The following is a 16347-nucleotide window of genomic DNA, read 5'->3' as shown; positions in this document are numbered from 1 at the left end:
TTGATTCTTTCTTGAGACCTGTGTATCAGAGGAGCTCCAAAATGACCCTTTCTTTTACATATATATGAAAAAAGAACTTTTCTTAGTATTTTTTGGGTGGTAGAAATAAGGTTGTACTGCTGGGGGAAGGCATCTGCCTCTGCTTCTCCAGACATTTGAGGAGGCTGAACTTTGTTCTTGGCCCTTTCTCCTGAAGCTCTACCCATTCCACTGGCAATCTCACCCACTATCATACAATGCTCAAAACTATTCCTCCCACCCCAAACTGTTTTGAGCTTTTACATCTATATTTCCACATATTGGACATTACCACCTGAATGACACAAGCTCTTTGAACTTACATATCTAAAATAAAACCATTTCTCCCTACGTGCTCCTCTTTGACTCCCCAGATCTGCTATTGAAATTATTATCTGCCCAGCTACCTAAGCTAGAACCTCAGATCCATCCTCAATGCCTCCCTATTATCATCTAATCAGTCACTTACTGTTGAGTTTACTTTCTGTACAAACTTCCCAATCTGTTTTGTCCATATCTACTGTCTTAGTTCAGTCCTTTATCATCTCGGGGCTGGACCACTGCAGTAGCTTCCTAATTAGTCTCTACCTTCATTCTTAACATCCTCCACACTACTATCAGATTTCTTTCTAAAATATTTATGACTGTACCACTCCCTTGCTTAAACCATCACTTAGCTATCTGTACCTTTAGCAGCACTCCCCAAATTTTATATGTGAACCCTTGCTATTATCTGAGAAGATTTTAGGTGGTACATGGCCAAACATTTTTCATTTTTACTAGTTATGCTTTTAGCTGAATTTGTAATAGAAAAATATGTTTTCCATTTATGGCAGTGATCTTTAAATTTAGTGTAAATTTGTTTAAAACGCCAGTCTATTTAAGGAAAAAACACAAATTGAAAATAGTATGGGGACTATTTGCAAATGTTAAAAATTATGAATACTAAAATATTGAATTAGAAAAATTTCTTGCCTATAGGGTAAGTTCCAAATCCTTAGCCTGACATACAGTTTGGCCCTAAACTCTATTTCCAGCTTTATTTCCTGATTACACAGCATCAAGCATATAGAATTTCTTGCCATTCTGATATTCATTCAATAATATTTACCAAATGTCTACTATGAACCAGGCACTGGTCTAAACTTTGAGGATATAGTTGTACATAAGAATCTCTGCCATAAGGATTATATTCTAAGGGGAAAAACAGAAAATAAGTTATAGGGTAAACAAGGTAATTAAAGATTTGAATTTAAGTTCTGTGAAGGAAATAATGAAAGATAAGAGAAGACCCCTCTGGGTGACAGTAGTATCTCAGGAAGACCTACAGGACGGGGCTGAACTAGCCATGTGAAAAGCTGGAGCAAGAGCATCAGGGACAGAGAGCTACAAAAAGTCCAGAGATGGGAGAGAGGAGAACACAGTTGAGGGAAAGTATAGGGAGAGCTTAATGGGTGAGAGGGAAGAATGGTGGTGGAAGAGTTTGGAGACATAGGCAGAGCAGGCTGTGTGAGTCTGAACTTTATTCTAAGTGCAAAAATAAGTCAAGTAAGGGTTTTTAGTAGAGATGTGACCAACTGATTTTTTAAAAGATCACACTACATACTGCAGAGAATGGATTAGTGTATCTTAGTCTCAATACAACTCCTTTGCCAGGAAAACTACCCAGACTTAAAGGCCCAGTTTAAATGGAAGCCCTCCCTTAAATGCACTCTCCTTACTTCCTGTCCTATTAGAAACTTTCTTTGTGTTGCCTTAGTGCGTTGTGATGGCAACGATCACTTTCATAATGTTATAAATGATTGTTGATAAGGCAAGTATTTCCCCTTGTCTTGCTAGCACCTCTTCTAATATTAGACACATATAGGCATTCATAACTGATTTAAAAATTAATAAGTGAATATGCAGTCCACTATTGTTTGTGTAAGGCCTACGTCGGATTCCAGAATGTGGGGGCAATATTTTCCTTGCCTCAACTCCTGGGTTTTTAAACGTGAAATATCTGTACTATCCTCAAAGAAGCTAAAGCCCCTATTTTGTTTAAAGCCATGATTTTTTAATTCCCAGAGGTGGTAGGCAGAGTTTGAGATATTTTTAGTTTTATTTTTTTGGCCGCGCCAGGCAGCTTGCAGGATCTTAGTTACCTGACCAGGGATTGAACCCTGCCTGCAGTGAAAGCGGGAGTCCTAACCACTGGACCACCAGGGAATTCCCAGAGAGATTATTTTTTAAAAAAGAAAAGTTTAGGCTTCCGTGGTGGCGCACTGGTTGCGAGTCCGCCTGCCGATGCAGGGCACACGGGTTCGTGCCCCGGTCCGGTAAGATCCCACATGCCGCGGAGCGGCTGGGCCCGTGAGCTATGGCTGCTGAGCCTGCGCGTCCGGAGCCTGTGCTCCGCAACGGGAGAGGCCACAACAGTGAGAGGCCCGCGTACCGCAAAATAAATAAATAAATAAATAGAATAAAAAAAAGAAAAAAGAAAAGTTGATATCTGTCTCATCAATCAACACGGACACCCAGGTCTGCTGATTTTCTGAGAGAGAAAGCCCGTGCTGCAGTACGTTCCAGAAGCAGCTTTTTTAGGCAAGCATTGCTGACCGAACAATTTTTTTTTTTTAATGCTTCCATCACAGATCCGGCTGCTCCTCGGAACAGTATAGGCCTGCAAGTTTTTAGAGAAAAAACTTTCTTCAACTTCCATTTCCTGGTATGGAATGAAAAGAGACGAAAAGCAACCCTCTAATAAAATTAGGCTGGGCTTCACTGTCAGTAGTGTTTCTCGTCGTCTGCTCTAGGTAAGAGGAAGTCACTAACTCCGCCCACACCCCCAGCGTGTCCCACACGGGATTGCCCCCTTCTGCTCGCGACCCGCTCAAGATGGCTCCAGGAGCACTTCCGGTATCTTCCCAAAGTAGGCCCGCCTCCTTGCGTATTATTACCGCGCCGAGGGCAGGACTTAGAGTTAGTTTTTAATTGGTCAGCTTGACTGGCGACTTTTCCCATCCGCGACAGTTTCCCGAGGAGCCAAGTGCTTGAGTGTCACGGACGAGAGTTAGAGCTTAGGCAAGATGGCGGACGTACTGGATCTTCATGAGGCCGGGGGCGAGGATTTCGCCATGGATGAGGATGGGGACGGTGAGGACAGTGGAGGCGGCCGCGGGAAGCGGGGAAGGTGCGAGAGAAGGACGTATTAGGAAAATATAATCTTTCTCCCCAGCAGGGAGGATGGGAGCCGGGGAACTGGGTTTCGGTTGGTTGGAGACTCCGCCCCCGATGGGAGCAATGGGGGCGGGCCGGGAAGGGACTGAGCCTGGAGGTGGTGGGGTCTGGTTTCAGATAATGTCTTGGAAGGAGACTATTGTTGTAAATAACTATTATCTTTCTCACTTATTCTTTCACTTCTGGGGCTGCAGAGAGCATCCACAAACTGAAAGAAAAAGCGAAGAAACGGAAAGGCCGTGGCTTTGGCTCCGGTGAGTGTTTGTGGGTGGAATGGGGTCTAGAATGGCGAGAGCGACGAGCTTTGGAGTCCCCATAAAGACTCATGGTGAACAGTGGGAGGAGGGGGATTTCCGGTGATCTCCTGTGTCTTTCTAATAGAAGAGGGGTCTCGAGCGCGGATGCGTGAGGATTATGACAGCGTGGAGCAGGATGGCGATGAACCCGGACCACAGCGCTGTAAGTAAATGGAGCCTGTCTGTAGAGAATTAGGGGCCAATGAAATAAAACCCAGTAGGAATGGGGTCAGAGGTAGCTTAACCAATCTCTGTGGAGTCTGCACACACTCTACTTCTGTGATCTTGCTTGAAGTTTTTCTTTCATGTGCTCAAACAACCTCCCTCCCTTCCCAAACAGCTGTTGAAGGTTGGATTCTCTTTGTTACTGGAGTCCATGAGGAAGCCACGGAAGAAGACATCCATGATAAATTTGCAGAGTATGGAGAAATAAAAAACATCCACCTCAACCTGGACAGACGTACAGGATATCTAAAGGTATTCTGAGTGATACTCCATTGCTTCTCTTCACCCATAACCCTTAGACAGCATTGGTAGTTCTCCCATGTTTGCTGTGGTTGGCCAAGAGTAAAGTTGAAATAAAATGACTTTGGGAATTGATTTTGTTATACATAGCAAAGAGACAGGCAGAAACAGACAGACAAGTTGTATATATAATAGGGATATATGATGTACATTTGTTGTTTAGAGTTTATGGATTTTTCTGTTTGAGTAGAAAAAAGCTTGATGGAATAGGAGAGTGTTGATAATCTGTCTTTTCACTTGTTCCAGGGGTATACTCTAGTTGAGTATGAAACATACAAGGAGGCCCAAGCTGCTATGGAAGGACTCAATGGCCAGGATTTGATGGGACAGCCGATCAGCGTAGACTGGTGTTTTGTTCGGGGTCCACCCAAGGGCAAGAGGAGGTAAAGTGGAGAGGGGAAACACTATCTTAGTGGAGGAAATATGAGCAAAACAGAATATGGACATGGTATTATGTCCCTCTGATGGACCCTGCCCCTTTTCCTTCTCCCTAGAGGTGGCCGCAGACGCAGCAGGAGTCCAGACCGGAGGCGTCGCTGACCCATCCTCTGTTGTCCAGGTGTTCTCTCCAGATATTCCATTTGACTATGCAGCCTTGGAGAAATAGGGCTGGGGTGGAACTCACTGTGTCTACACTTAATCTCTTACCCTACCTGCTTAGTGTTTCTTTTGAGTTATGAATAAATGTCCAATTTTTGTTTTCTAAAATTACTTTCCTGTTCTAACATTGCAAGCTCTGAAGCACTATTTACAGTAAGATACTTTGGGTCACTGTGAAGATACTTCTTCCAGGGACTGAATTCTCTGTGAGTTTCTACATTAAATATAGTCTCAAGTCTCACCTAGGGTCAAAGTAGAAACACTGCTCAGTATTTCTTTTAGTTGGAAGCTAAGGGAGCAGGGGTGCAAGTGAGATGTTCTCGTGATACTAGAGAATAATTATTCTGTTCTTATATATGCTCTCCTGAGCAAATGGATATCATAGGAATGTCTCTTTTGTTTCTCCTGCCTTTCTTGCTGCCACGTTTGTTTGTACTTTCATCTGTCTAAGGGCCTGAATCTCCTGTTGGGGCATTCTCCCAGAACCTCCTTCCCTGGAGGAGTCTATACAGTTCTTGGTGCCCTCTTTGGCAGCCAAGGGTGAAGGCCCCATAGAGGAGAGGATCCAGAGGAGCACTGAGGAGGCCAAAGAGGAAGAGGATGTGGCTGAGGCTGGGAGGCACTTCAGTTAGCATGGTGGGAGAGAACCAGTACCAAAGACCCAGCAGGTTAAAAGATGTCCAGCAGAGGACGAAGGTCAGCAAGACAAGCAGGGCCAGTCGCAAACCCTGAAGATGAACGTGGGGGCGATTGTCTAAGGAGCGGCGGAGGGCAAATTCACCGGCAGGGGCTGGGAACTTAGAAAATACACTCAAATTCAGAACCACTCAGCTTCTGAGTTGATGGATGGGCAGAAATAGTGAGATGGAGCTCTCCCCTTATAAGGAAGAGGATGGTACAAGCCCTTTCCCCCTTCCCAACCTGGGATTATACGCTCCCCTCCCACCAGAGATTATGACAGATGTGCTGCAAAAGTTTCGATTGAGGTGCTGTGTTACATGAAGCTACAAAGTCTATTTGAAGTCTTGTTGGTGTTCAAGAGCAAAGGAATACTGATCACCCTTCTTAATTCTTGCCCAGCTAACTCCACTTCAGAGAATGATGGCTAGTGGCTGGTTAGAATTGAAGGCATTCAATAAAGTTATGTGCAGCATCAGCTGCTAGAGATATGGTTAGCAACTCACTTTTGGCTTGATAGATAGCTATCAAATTTATGAGGCTAGAGGCAATAGTTTCAGGGTACGGGTTAGGGCCTGGGGGTTGGGGTCTCACCATGGTTCCCCTTCCTTGTCTGGGGACTGGACACTGAGGACAATGCGGCTGTAGCAGACGGTCATGGCAGTCAGTGGCAGCAGAAAGAGACAGCAGAAGGTGAAGAGGTGGTCTCTTGCCATCAAGCCTTGAAGCTGCCTTTGGTGACACTGAGTGAAAGGGACTGGACCAGCTCAGCGGACGGTATGGAACAGGAACAGCTGGAGTGGAGTCAAGGACTATTAGAACTGGTCTACCTTTTCCCTCCCATGCCAACCTACCCACCAGTTCAACACTCTCTCTTCCCAATTCATTCATTTTTTTTTTTTTAAATGAGATTGTTGAGAAAACTTGGGAGCTAATACAGTGCATAATCCCAATTCGTTCTTAATTTCCTGCAGTGCTGAGTAATGGTACATCCATGGTGCCATATTTAAAAGGTTAGGAATGTATCTTGAAAATCCCTATCTTCCTCTTAGGCTAAGTTTGTTAAATCTGGGACTTAACCCCGTCTTCTCAAGTACTGTTCTAACATTGCATTTTATCACAGGATATCTCTACCACCTCACCAACATTTTTTTTTTCCTCACCAACATTTTTAGCTGAAATTATTTTCCTGATGTGTCTGTGATTCTGTGGGAAAAAGAAATCTTGTGTAAAATGGGTGCTGCTAAAATTTCAGGCCATTTTGCAGTCACTCTGTAAAGTGACCTTTAGTAATCGTTAAAACTATAATGGTGAAACAACGTTAAATAATAAAATTTAACATTTTTTAAATGCTGTTGGCTGCCCCTTCTCCTTTTTGGTAAACTGCTAGGTTTTTGGTTTGAATCAGTAGTGAGCATTTTTCAGTTGAGAGCTTCAGGGTTAGTACCTTGGTTTCAGGTAAGGTAGATTGAGTCACTACTAGTTTGATAAAAGGCAAGCTTAGTAGGTATCAAATTTCTAGATACAAGGAAGGCATTTGGAAAGTGATTTCAACAGGCATGAGGGACTTTTAGGAAAGGTGAATAGTATGAGCCACAGACATACAATTTTATGAACTGCTTGGAGTTATGAACAGGCTATTCTGAGCTAGTTGGGAAGTGGTCTTTCCTCTTCCCCTATCTTGAGTCCATATGTTTCTGGTCGTTTTCTTGTGGGGTGGGGGCACGATTTTGCACCATGCCTAGAAATACTTGACACGTTGTGAGAAGGGGTTTAAAAATAGGCAGGACAGGACTTCCCTGGTGGCGTAGAAGACTCCACGTTCCCAGTGCAGGGGGCGGGGTTCGATCCCTGGTCAGGTAACTAGATCCCACATGCATGCCACAATTAAGAGTTCGAATGCCACAACTAAGGGGCCCACCTGCCACTACTAAGACCTGGCACAACCTAATTAATTAATTAATTAATTAATTTAAAAAAATAGGCAAGTCTCCTGGACTTAAACTTTGGTCCATAGCCCTACCTCTGACTCTCCTTTCCCTATTTTATGTGCAATTTACCACCTACTGTAGAAGTCTTTACCTCTGATACTTGAAAACTTGAGTCTACAAAAATAATTTCTAACTACACCAATATTCCCTTTACCATACTAACAATTTTTTATTGACACTAATATTTTAAATGCAACATATGGGCAATGCAGAAGTTATACAAGAGGTCGCTAACTTAGAACCCAAAATAACACCTTTTGCACCTGAATCATGTTACCGTCAGTTTGCTATTGAAGCAAATAGAGATTGCATTGTTGTCGTCGGATTGTCAGGCTCTAAGAAAGGAGGAAATGCATCTTCTGTTCCATAATCTTGTGGCCTATATGTTTCAAGTGATTTATCCAAAGTCATCCAGCTAGTTAGTGGTAGAGCCTAGACTCAGGAAAAACAGAGCAAAGTAATACAAATGAACAACAAAAGCAATCCTAATTCTAATTCCCAGTCCACATCTAAAATTTGCTTCATATAAACCCAACTATTCCTTTTGCACGGAGGCAACATGCTGCTTTTTAAAACTTTGGGTAGCAGAGGTCCTGTTTGCAACATATTGTTGGAAGCAACATTTTTTGTTTGTCTTAGAACTGCAGTCAGACTAACTGTTGTTAGTTATATTTCTAATATTTGAGGATTTAAGGATCAAATCTTAAATTTGACTCTGTAATGCATTATTCCAGAGACTGAAATTTTATCCCTCTCCCTGACAATCCTAACCCTAGACTCAGAGATGCTGCTTTACACCCTTCTCCCAGGTGGTGGTAGTGGTTTTGGTTGTTTTGAAGAAATTGCTTCATATTTAGCTTTTTTTCCCTAGATTTCTAGTTCATTTTCAATATTGAGATTTGATTAATTGGTACTCAAGTTCAGATGCTCCCTTTTGTTCCAGTTTTGACACCCACAATAAAGCTAGAGTAAAAAATACAAATCTGATTATGTCATTCTCCACCTTTTACTTTAGTGTCTCTCCACTGCCCTCAGGATAAAGTACAAGCTTAATATTTGTGATCTGGTTCTTCCTTCCCCTCCAGGCTTATTATTCACCATTTCTAGTCCTCAACTTTAGCTGCAGCTACTTTGAGATCATCCACCATCCACCTTCTCCAGCATTCCTCCTGCTGTAATTTGTCTTAACACCTATCTCTCAAGAATCAAATTGTAACATCTCTGGGAAGTCAGGAAGCTTTCCCTGACTGTCCAAGAGTGGGTCTTGGACAGTTCAGTTCCTTATGCTTACCTTTAGCATAATGCTTAACTGCACGCTGTATTGTAATTGCGTACTAATTTGACTCTGCACTAGTCTATAAATTTCTTGAAGGCAGGACTTTGTTGCTCTATCCTTGATAGAGCATTTGAACGCACCTGGGGGATGCACATTAGTTTCTGAATTGATGAATGAATGTACCACAAAGTTTTACCCAAAGCCCCTGATTTCACTGTCTTCTTAATGTCTTCCTGTATATGTTTCCACCATGCCCTAGAGTTTTTCTGCAATAATCTGAAGAAGGTGGGACTCGGAGGAGGCAAAAGGTGGAAGTCAAGTGTAGTAAAAACAAAGGCTCTTAACAGAAATACAAATTAACATGCAATGATCTTAACTTGCAAGAGAGATAGCAGAGGCCCCCATGCTGAGGATTAACGGTGACCACGGCCAAGCACACCCCTTGAATCCGAAGGCTCCTGTTGTGTACCCAAATTCTTATCCAGTCTAGCCCTGAGTTCCGACAAGTCACTCACCTTCCAGGCAAGCGGGAAAACGAGTACCCAGGCTGCTCCCAGAAGTTTCCTTCCAGTTGAGCGGGGTCCAAGCGGGTGGAGTACGGCTGCCTGGCGGTCGAGCCCAATGACCACAGGCAGGAAAGCTGCGGCATACATGGCCATTAGTTCAGGAACATGAGTGTCCGACATGCGATGTCCCCGGCCAGCCATTGAACAGTGATATTCCAGGTGGCATAACTATATCTAGGGTCATAACCACAAAAGTGACCAGTAAGTCGGCAGCTGCTAAATGGGCAAAGAGTCGTCTTACCGGAGAGGGGCGGAACTGGCTGGGTTGCGGCCATGTCACTGACCACAGCACGGCCAGGTTCCCTCCAGCCGAAGAAACAAACAGCAACAGTCACTCCCACTCGGACCTTGGCGGCAGCTGAGAAGGTGAGCAGCTCTGCGACCTCCACCTCTACTCCTGATCCCGCCCAGATCTCCTCCCCCGCTGCTGACCCCCAAGGGGTGCCGTTGCCTGCCGACATGGTGACCTGGAAGGGAAAGGGGTAGGGGGATGAAGTGTGGGTTTGAAGAGGTTAGCTGCGTCCACTGTTTCTTCTCTCTCCTTTTAAGGATATGAGTTGGTTATTTTGCGAATTTCGTCCACGAAAGCCTCTGTCTCTGGAGACTCTCCTTCTGTATTCTGGAGGTTACCTGTCCAACTCTCAGGGTCCTGCAGGGAACAGGGATCTGGTGCTGGCTTCTACTTCCATAGACTTCTTTAGCCCCTACAGCCCTGGATTCGGTCGGAGCGTGCGTGCGTGCGTGTGTGTGTGCGTGCGTGTGTGTGTGTGTGTGTGTGTGTGTGTGTGTGTGTGTTGGGGGTGTTCTGCTGGAAACACCCCAGGGTGGGGGGCAACTCTATCCTAGCGGCCCTGGCGGGAGCACTGCGGCGTCGTCTCGCTACGCCCGAACTCCTGCAAGCCCCGCCCTTAGTCCAGAATATTTAAAGAAGAATGTGCCTCTGGAGGTGTGCTTAGGAAACAGAGATCATCTGATTAGAGGACAAGGCGACAGAGACACGCACAAAAAACACGCAGGTATAGGCCCAGAGACAAGGGCTTCTCGTTCTGAAATTCCGCTTCAGGGGCCAGCTCCACTCCCTTTATTTTCTGATGATGTTTGTCCCTCGCGCGGCACCGTTGGGTCGTCCAGGAGGCGTGACTAGGGGCGGGAAGTGGGGCGGGAGCGAAGCTGTGGAGCCGGGGCTGCCGCTGTCATGGACGCCTGGGTCCGCTTCAGCGCTCAGAGCCAGGCCCGGGAGCGGCTGTGTAGGTGCGGCCCGAATAGGAATGGGGGGAGGGCGGGCAGAGGAAGATCTTCTTGAGGCGAGGTCAGTTCACACTACGGGGGTCAAAAAGGGTCAAATCGGGCTACGGGGGCCCGGACGGACCGAGAGGGGCTGATTTGAGCCGGCCGTGAGGCCATGGTTCGTTTCTGCTCACGGGAAAGATGGGGAAACTGAGGCACGAGTGGGCCGGTGGGGAGGCCGCTCAGGGTTGCGTGTTCACCTAAGACCAGCACTTTCCTCACTGGGCGATGGTGGAATGAGGAGCGTTCGCCCCGTGGCAGATAGCGACCTGGACTCTTCCCAGAGCGGAGCAGGCACTCCGAAGTTCCCGTGTCCCCTCACCCTACTGTCACCCGCTAGCTCCTCTGCCTCCGCCTTGCCTTCTAGTCTCGATTCATCTCAAGGGCCTGGAAAATCTCTTAGTTCACCTATTTTGAAGAATAACCTGTCCTCCAACTATCCCCCACTCCCTCACATATCACATACATGCTCACACTGATGTGCTTGTGATGGACCCCCTGCCGCCTTCATTGTCCTCTTCAGGCCTTACATTATCAGATCTCTTACTTCCTCAATTCGAAGTAGTGCTTCCCAACCCCTTCTAGGCCCCTTTTTATTCTTACGCCTGTCTCTTCCCCTAGCCTGGAGGAGAAACAGTGAGATATGGCCATGAAGAGGAGGAAAGGGAATGGTCTCAAACAGGGGAAGGGGGATTCCATACTTGCCTTTTGAAGTACATTTTTGAGGGGGAGAGGAGGGAGGTCTCCACCTTACCTTACCTCTTTCTCCTCTCTCTCCTCCAGAGCCGCCCAGTATGCTTGCTCCCTTCTTGGCCATGCACTGCAGAAACATGGGGCCAGTTCTGAGTTACAGAAACAGATTCGACAACTGGAGGGTCATCTGAGCCTAGGGAGAAAGCGTAAGTAATTGTGCCTTTCCTTTTATTACCTCAACACTTCCTCCATCCCCAGCTCTTCTTCCTTAGTCCCTCCTTCTTGTTTTTGACCTTCTCTGCCGATTCTCCCTCATTTGCCTCTGCCCGTATCCTCTGCAAGCCTCCCGATTGAGGTGAGAGAGCAGGTGTAAGAGTAATGAAGGATTGGGAAGAATGAGGCAAATTTGAGAAAACTAAACTGGGACACAAATTAATAAAAACGATGTAAAAAAATTGAACTATTTCTACTCTTTTTTTTAAAAAAAATGTTCATTATTGTTTCTATCACTTGCTCGACTTTCACTCTCTTGCTTTCTCTCTTTCTCTGTGTCTTGCTCTCTGTTTGCCTCTCTACTTTCAAATCCTTCCTTTTCTTTGCTAATCCCCACAAGTTCTACGCCTCGGTAACTCAGCAGATGCCCTTGAGTCAGCCAAACGAGCTGTGCACCTATCAGATGTTGTCCTGAGATTCTGCATCACTGTTAGTCACCTCAATAGAGCCTTGTACTTCGCCTGTGACAATGTCCTGTGGGCTGGAAAGTCTGGACTTGCTCCCCGTGTGGATCAGGAGAAGTGGGCCCAGCGTTCATTCAGGTTTGATATCCTTTTATCCTACAAGACCTGTCGTATTCTCCATACTGCATAGCTTGCCTTTCATAAGAGAATGATCTTTTAGGGTCTTCCCATAATATACCCATCTTAATCACTTGGCTTCTAACCTTCATTTAGATCTTAAACCATCAGAGAATAATGAACGGGGGCAGATGGAAGACAGATGCTCTTTCATGATGAATGACTAAGATCGGACAAGACTAGATATTCATTACATTGCTTTAATTCCGCTTTTGTCTCTACCACAGGTTTATGCCCCTCACTGCTTACTCATTCATTCATGCATTCTAAAAATACTTAGTAGCTGCTTACTATGAGCCAGGGAATAAAGCAAAGAGCCAAAGAGCTGTAGTTCCTGCTCTCATGAAGCTTCTAGTCTAGTGGGGGAGTCAGATATTAAAACAAATCGTCACCAAACCAAATATTTGTGGGAAGTACAGGGTGTTAAGAGATATATAACAGAGCGAGCTAATTTCGATTGAAAGATCAGAGAAGAACTCTTAGAGAAAATTAAATTTTATTTCAGACCTGATGTCTGAGTAGAAGTTATACAAAGCAAACAGTAGCAGAGAAGACCATTCCAAACAGAAAATAGCTCATTCTAAGGCCTTGAACCAAGAAAAACTTCATGGAATTAGAGCAGTAGAAAGAAAGCCAGTGTGGTGGGTGGTATTGAGTAAGGGCATAAGTTCAAACTGGACAGGTAGACATGGGCCAGATCATTCATGCAAGGACTTCTAGGTAATGGTAGGATTTTTTTCATTTAGTTTTGTTTAAATTTTATCCTAAGTACAATGGGTTCTAAGTAGGGGTGTGACATGATTCAAACTGCATTTAAAGAAGATCCCTCTTGCTGTAGTGTGGAAAATGGATTGCAGTAATGCTAAAGAGGAGAAGATGCCCTAATATGGCCAAGAAATGATGTTGGCTTGGACTAAGGAGCAGGCTGTAATGCAGGTGGAAAGGAATATGATTTGGGAATAAAATGATCTCTATACATATTATTTGTTTCCCTATGATTTGCTTTGTTATTTTACATTATATTAGCATCTTTCCATCTCCACTTATGTCTCTCTTTTCTCTTCATCTTTCTCAGTGATTACAGTTATAACAAGACTTATGGTGTATGAAGGGTGGGGGCAGAGGCATGGCTGGAGTGGTATGGAAAAGCAACTCCCTAGAAGAGTTTATATGCCATGTTTATACTTTCATTCAGTAAATATTTATTCGGCTCTTACTATGTGCTAGGCACTGGTCTAGACAAAGGGATACAGTGGTAAAGACAAACAACATCCCTGCTCCTATGGAGCTTACATTATAATGGGAGGGGACAAAGAAACAATAAATAAGAAAAACATCAGAGAGTGGTAAGTGCTGTGCAGGAAATTAAAATAGGGTCATGTGATAGACAGTAAATGGCTTGCTACTCTAGAATCGGGGGTCAGAGAAGGCTTCTCTGAAGAGGTGACATGTAAGCTCAGACCTAAAGTGCAAGGAAGAGCCAGCCATTTGAAGATTTTGGAGAGAGATTATCCCAGGTTGAGGGACGAGGTAGTGTAAAGGTCCTAAAGCAGGAACAAGCTTAATGGGATCAAAATATAGAAAGAAACCAATGTGGCTGGAGCATAGTGATTGAAGGAAAGAATGGTACAAGACGGAATTAGAGAGGCAGGGTCAGATGTTGAGTTCTGTAAGCCTGTCTAAGGTATTTTATTCTAAATGTGATAGGAAGGAAACCATGGAAAGTTTTAAGAAAGGGTATAATGTGGTTTACGTTTATGCCAGCTACTATATGAAACTAGATTCTTGGGGGTGGGGGACAAGAGTGGCAGTGGAGAAACCAGTTAAAAGACTAAAGTAGTAGTTCAAGCAAGAGATGATGGTGGCTTAGACTGTGGTGGTGGAGTACAATAGATAGATGTGGATTCAGGATATGTATTAGAGGTAGGGCAGTTATATTGAATACAGACCACTGTTGTCAGAATGGATTAAAAATCAAAAAACGTAGACTGTTCTGAAGGAATTTATAATCTAACACATTTGGCAAGCTAGGTGTCATTTTTTTGTTTGTTTTCTTTTAACAAAAGTATTGGATTTAAGTGGTCTATGTGTTTGAGTCTTTGAAACAACTGAAGGTGTTTTTTTAAATAAATTTATTTATTTTATTATTTTATTTTATTTATTTATTGTTTCTGGCTGCGTTGGGTCTTCATTGCTGTGCGCGGGCTTTTCTCTGGTTGGGGCGAGTGGGGGCTACTCTTCATTGCGGTTCGCGGGCTTCTCATTGCAGTGGCTTCTCGTTGCGGAACACGGGCTCTAGGCGCGCGGGCTTCAGTAGTTGTGGCACGTGGGCTCAGTAGTTGTGGCTCGTGGGCTCAGTAGTTGTGGCTCGCGGGCTCTAGAGCGCAGGTTCAGTAGTTGTGGCACACGGGCTTAGTTACTCCGCACATGTGGGATCTTCCCGGATCAGGGATTGAACCTGTGTCCCCTGCACTGGCAGGCAGATTCTCAACCAGTGCATCACCAGGGAAGCCCTGAAGGTGTTCTTTAAAAAATTTTTGCATTATTGTAGTTCAAGTTGAATGTGTGTGTGCTAATGCGTTGCCAAGTGGACAAGTGAAATATGAGGTTGATCTTGGAATATTTCATGATGCTCATTATTGTAAGCCAGGATCTTAAGGTACACATAAACTCATTAGTTATGGAAAGGTGGAAGGACATTTCTAATAGTGGGTAATAACATTCACTTCTGGTATTCTAATATGTAATCCTTTTGCACTATGGGGGAAAAAGTTTAAATGTTCTGTTGGATATGCTAAGTGGGTATATGTATCTGTACTGACCTTTCTCCCCTGTGTATCCCAGGTACTATCTGTTTTCCCTCATCATGAATTTGAGTCGTGATGCTTATGAGATTCGCCTACTGATGGAACAAGAGTCTTCAGCTTGTAGTCGGCGACTGAAGGATTCTGGAGGAGGAGTCCCAGGAGGAATTGAAACTGGGGGACCTGGGGGTCCAGGGGCTCCAGGAGGAGGTCTGCCCCAGGTGGCTCTGAAGCTTCGGCTCCGAGTCCTGCTCCTGGCTCGGGTTCTTCGAGGTCATCCCCCTCTCCTGCTGGATGTGGTCAGAAATGCCTGTGATCTCTTCATTCCACTGGACAAACTAGGCCTCTGGCGCTGTGGTCCTGGAATTGTGGGACTTTGTGGCCTCGTGTCCTCCATCCTGTCTATTCTCACCCTAATCTGCCCTTGGCTCCGACTCAAGCCCTGATATTCTGGTACAGGATAAGGAGGGGATCTGAATTGGTGAGATGGAATTTTAGATTGTCCCCATGTACCGGCCTCATTCTAACTCCACTCCTTGGTTAAAGCTAAAATCCAGAGATTTGGGAGTAAGAGGAGGAGCTTTGGGGAAGATGAGGTGAGGAGAGGTGACTTGTTTAGTCACTTGGATGATTCACATGTTCCGGTCTGCTGGAGCTTTTGTTCTTTTCCTCCTTCATTGCCTTGTCTGTGTCTCTCTTGACTCTTTTTACTGTCTCTTAAGTCTATTTAAGATTCTGTCTCTGTATCTCTTTTGTACCTTCTCAGTCCCCTGTCATAGGGATTTAATCAGCAGGATTACTTTTTGGTATGGAAGGTAGAAGGTATGGTCTATAAGGTTCTAACTGCCTTCTTCTTTTTCCTCACAAAGGTGACTTGTGGCCGTTATTTTCCCCTTCAGACTCCAGATTATAATTTTGAAGGCTTTATATCCCAGTGGACTCTTCCCACATGCACCAGAAGTAGTTTCATGCTTCCTTTTCCTCTCTCATGTCTACCTCACCAACCTTTCTCATGATTTGCCCTTACCTTTCCCTCCACTCACACCTGCAGGTTTCTGCTTACACTTTGATTTCAGGGCTTTGTTCTAGCCTTTCCATACCCCTTCTTTGCCTATCCAGAATGATGCTATGTTTAGCATCTTGTTGTAAATACTGTACAGTGATTCTGTGTAAATAGCTGAGGCCCAAGTCCATGATGGATAGCAAAGCCTTCCAGGTTAGCAAATTAAAGATCAATTTGCTCATTGATGTTTGGTCTGGTCCCATGTGTTCTGGTCATCTGAGACCCCTGTTTCTGTCACTGTGGTTTGGGTTTTCCATAGGATTAGCCACTGGCATCATTACCCACAGGCTTTTACTGAGCATCTACAGTATGTAGGGCATAATACTAAGTGGTAGAGATACAGAAAGCTAAGAGGCTCCATGGTCCCAACTTCAGAAGTTTATAGCTTAGTTGAGGAGATGGGGGTCTAATGTTAAAGTAATAATACTGGTTCCACAAAGCATACCCCATACCAGTTCATGGTTTATAGTTCCTCCA

At 44.6% G+C, this 16347-nt stretch overlaps 2 protein-coding genes and 1 long non-coding RNA gene across 8 annotated transcripts; 2 read left to right on the top strand and 1 right to left on the bottom strand.

Moving 5' to 3' along the window:
- The first annotated feature begins 2966 nt into the window (after positions 1-2966).
- RBM8A (RNA binding motif protein 8A) lies at positions 2967-4766 on the top strand. 4 transcript variants are annotated; one of them, XM_082615718.1, is made up of 6 exons: positions 2967-3153; positions 3432-3491; positions 3622-3696; positions 3874-4010; positions 4305-4441; positions 4553-4766. In XM_082615718.1, the coding sequence occupies exons 1-6, from the start codon at positions 3087-3089 to the stop codon at positions 4596-4598; spliced, it is 522 nt and encodes a 173-aa protein (XP_082471844.1). In that variant the 5' UTR covers positions 2967-3086; the 3' UTR covers positions 4599-4766. The 4 variants fall into 4 exon arrangements, with proteins under 4 accessions (XP_082471844.1, XP_082471843.1, XP_082471841.1 ...); XM_082615717.1 differs by having other exon boundaries at positions 2972-3153; positions 3619-3696; XM_082615715.1 differs by having other exon boundaries at positions 3003-3190; positions 3619-3696.
- Positions 4767-7253: 2487 nt separating this feature from the next.
- On the bottom strand, positions 7254-10164 carry LOC309801198. Of its 2 annotated transcripts, none has more exons than XR_014293541.1 (4): positions 9800-10164; positions 9454-9636; positions 9119-9343; positions 7254-7759 (listed from the first exon to the last, which is right to left on the bottom strand). It is a non-coding gene; the product is annotated as an uncharacterized lncRNA (long non-coding RNA). The 2 variants fall into 2 exon arrangements; XR_014293542.1 differs by having other exon boundaries at positions 9517-9636; positions 9800-10160.
- A 99-nt stretch (positions 10165-10263) lies between these two features.
- On the top strand, positions 10264-16053 carry PEX11B (peroxisomal biogenesis factor 11 beta; the record flags this gene model as incomplete). 2 transcript variants are annotated; one of them, XM_082615713.1, is made up of 4 exons in its annotated part: positions 10264-10478; positions 11240-11355; positions 11763-11964; positions 14848-16053. In XM_082615713.1, the coding sequence occupies 4 exons, from the start codon at positions 10264-10266 to the stop codon at positions 15251-15253; spliced, it is 939 nt and encodes a 312-aa protein (XP_082471839.1). In that variant the 3' UTR covers positions 15254-16053. The 2 variants fall into 2 exon arrangements, with proteins under 2 accessions (XP_082471839.1, XP_082471840.1); XM_082615714.1 differs by having other exon boundaries at positions 10325-10420.
- Positions 16054-16347: the final 294 nt, after the last annotated feature.

This window comes from Mesoplodon mirus, assembly GCF_964341445.2.
Source record: "Mesoplodon mirus genome assembly, chromosome: 3".
Lineage (NCBI taxonomy): Eukaryota > Metazoa > Chordata > Mammalia > Artiodactyla > Ziphiidae > Mesoplodon > Mesoplodon mirus.
The sequence above is the reverse complement of the archived record's forward strand: the minus strand, read 5'-3'. Positions and strand labels throughout refer to the sequence as shown.

Excerpts from the sequence above, each read along its gene's own strand:
- RBM8A (XM_082615715.1), top strand. The coding sequence starts at position 3,109 with ATGAGGCCGGGGGCGAGGATTTCGCCATGGATGAGGATGGGGACGGTG. Across the intron at positions 3,492-3,618 it reads AGGCCGTGGCTTTGGCTCCG|AAGAGGGGTCTCGAGCGCGG; the intron begins GTGAGTGTTTGT and ends TCTTTCTAATAG. Across the intron at positions 4,442-4,552 it reads CCACCCAAGGGCAAGAGGAG|AGGTGGCCGCAGACGCAGCA; the intron begins GTAAAGTGGAGA and ends CCTTCTCCCTAG.